At 41.4% G+C, this 1,395-nt stretch overlaps 1 protein-coding gene across 1 annotated transcript in view; it reads left to right on the top strand.

The window, feature by feature from the left end:
- The first annotated feature begins 255 nt into the window (after positions 1–255).
- Positions 256–1,395, top strand: part of LOC145398127 (uncharacterized) — a 3,094-nt gene continuing 1,954 nt past the window's right edge. The window contains exon 1 of the mRNA XM_080271077.1: positions 256–390. Coding sequence (XP_080127203.1) covers positions 256–390 — 135 coding nt within the window. The remainder of the gene's footprint in view (positions 391–1,395) is intronic.

The raw sequence follows: 1,395 nt of genomic DNA, 5'->3' as shown, positions 1-1,395 counted from the left end.
TATAGTGTACTTGCTTCCACAGATATACAGCAACTTTATGGTCGCAACACCCCTACACTCACAGACAGATAAATCAATAGATATATATACACCGACACACAGCTGGTGGTATAGTGTACCTATTTCCACAGATATACAGCAACTTTATGGTCGCAACACCCCTACACTCACAGACAGATAAATCAATAGATATATATACACCGACACACAGCTGGTGGTATAGTGTACCTATTTCCACAGATATACAAGCACTTTATGATCTGGTTACTGCGTCGCAACACCCCCTACACCCGCCTCATCTCAGACAACCTCATCCGCCTTCTGGAGACCGGCATCCTTTCCAAGATCTATCAGCAGCACACCGGAAGCCTCCTGGGAAAAAGCTCGTCCGTAAGTGAGTCGTAGCACCTCTTCATTAGCGATTTATTTGCAAGATCAAACATGTAATAGGCGTCCACACTGAAACTGTGGAACGTGTTCGAGCGAGCTAGCGAGCATGTCAGGCAGTGCTGAATATTGTCTCATGTGTCTCATCTTCCTCTGATTTCCTGACATGAGAATACTGAAAAGGACTTCTTAGATTACAACAAAAATATTCCCTCACACTTCCTAAAACCAACTCTCTCAGCAATCGTCGGAAAATACTGCTGCGCTACTCACGCAACCTTAAACAGTTACTTCTTGCGCAGCGGGCTGTTACACTAAATTGCCCTATAAAAAATCGTTTCCTCAATTTACGGAAAAAACTATTGGAAATTAAGAGTTGTCTATGAAATGAACATAATTGAGGATTTTTATGCGATTTTCAAATGGTGTCTATCTTGTAACTTGAAAACTGGCTGAGATATCCAAAAAAGTTGGCTACTGTACTACAGAGTTTTCCTCCCGACTCCTTTCCCCATTTTTTGCTGATGCGATAAATCTTTGCCCAAACTGCGACAAAATTTGGTGTTCTCGCTCTCTTCGCTCGCTTGAACAATTAGCTGCATACAGGAAGTCTCACTAGCAAAAGTTCACCCTTGATTTGGGAATGGGTGGAAGTGTTTTTGTTCTATAGGTGACTTCGTAACACTTTTTCTTAGTGAATTATCTTACGTTTTTAGATGGCAAAGGAAGCATCACTGTAACTCTTCCTTAGAAATTTTTTCCCAAGATTTGTTAGTTGTATACGGGATGTCTCACCCGCTGAAGTTCGGCCTTGAGTTAAGCATGGGTCTGATATCTTAATTACGGCATTGATGTTTGTCCTGCTTCTCACTGGCGTAAGAAACTTTAAAGGCGTTGTTCCCCTAAGCGTTTATATTGAACAGTTCTCCTTAATTTTACCTTGCAATTAACTTACAGCTTTTTCAATTCGTCATGGTTTGCATCTGTGGCCTGAGGATGTTAAGATGT

The sequence above is a fragment of the Coenobita brevimanus genome, chromosome 44 (genome assembly GCF_032717465.1).
Source record: "Coenobita brevimanus isolate Jiangsu-jjx chromosome 44, ASM3271746v2, whole genome shotgun sequence".
Classification (NCBI taxonomy): Eukaryota; Metazoa; Arthropoda; class Malacostraca; order Decapoda; family Coenobitidae; genus Coenobita; species Coenobita brevimanus.
This window is presented reverse-complemented; position numbering and strand designations above follow the sequence as displayed.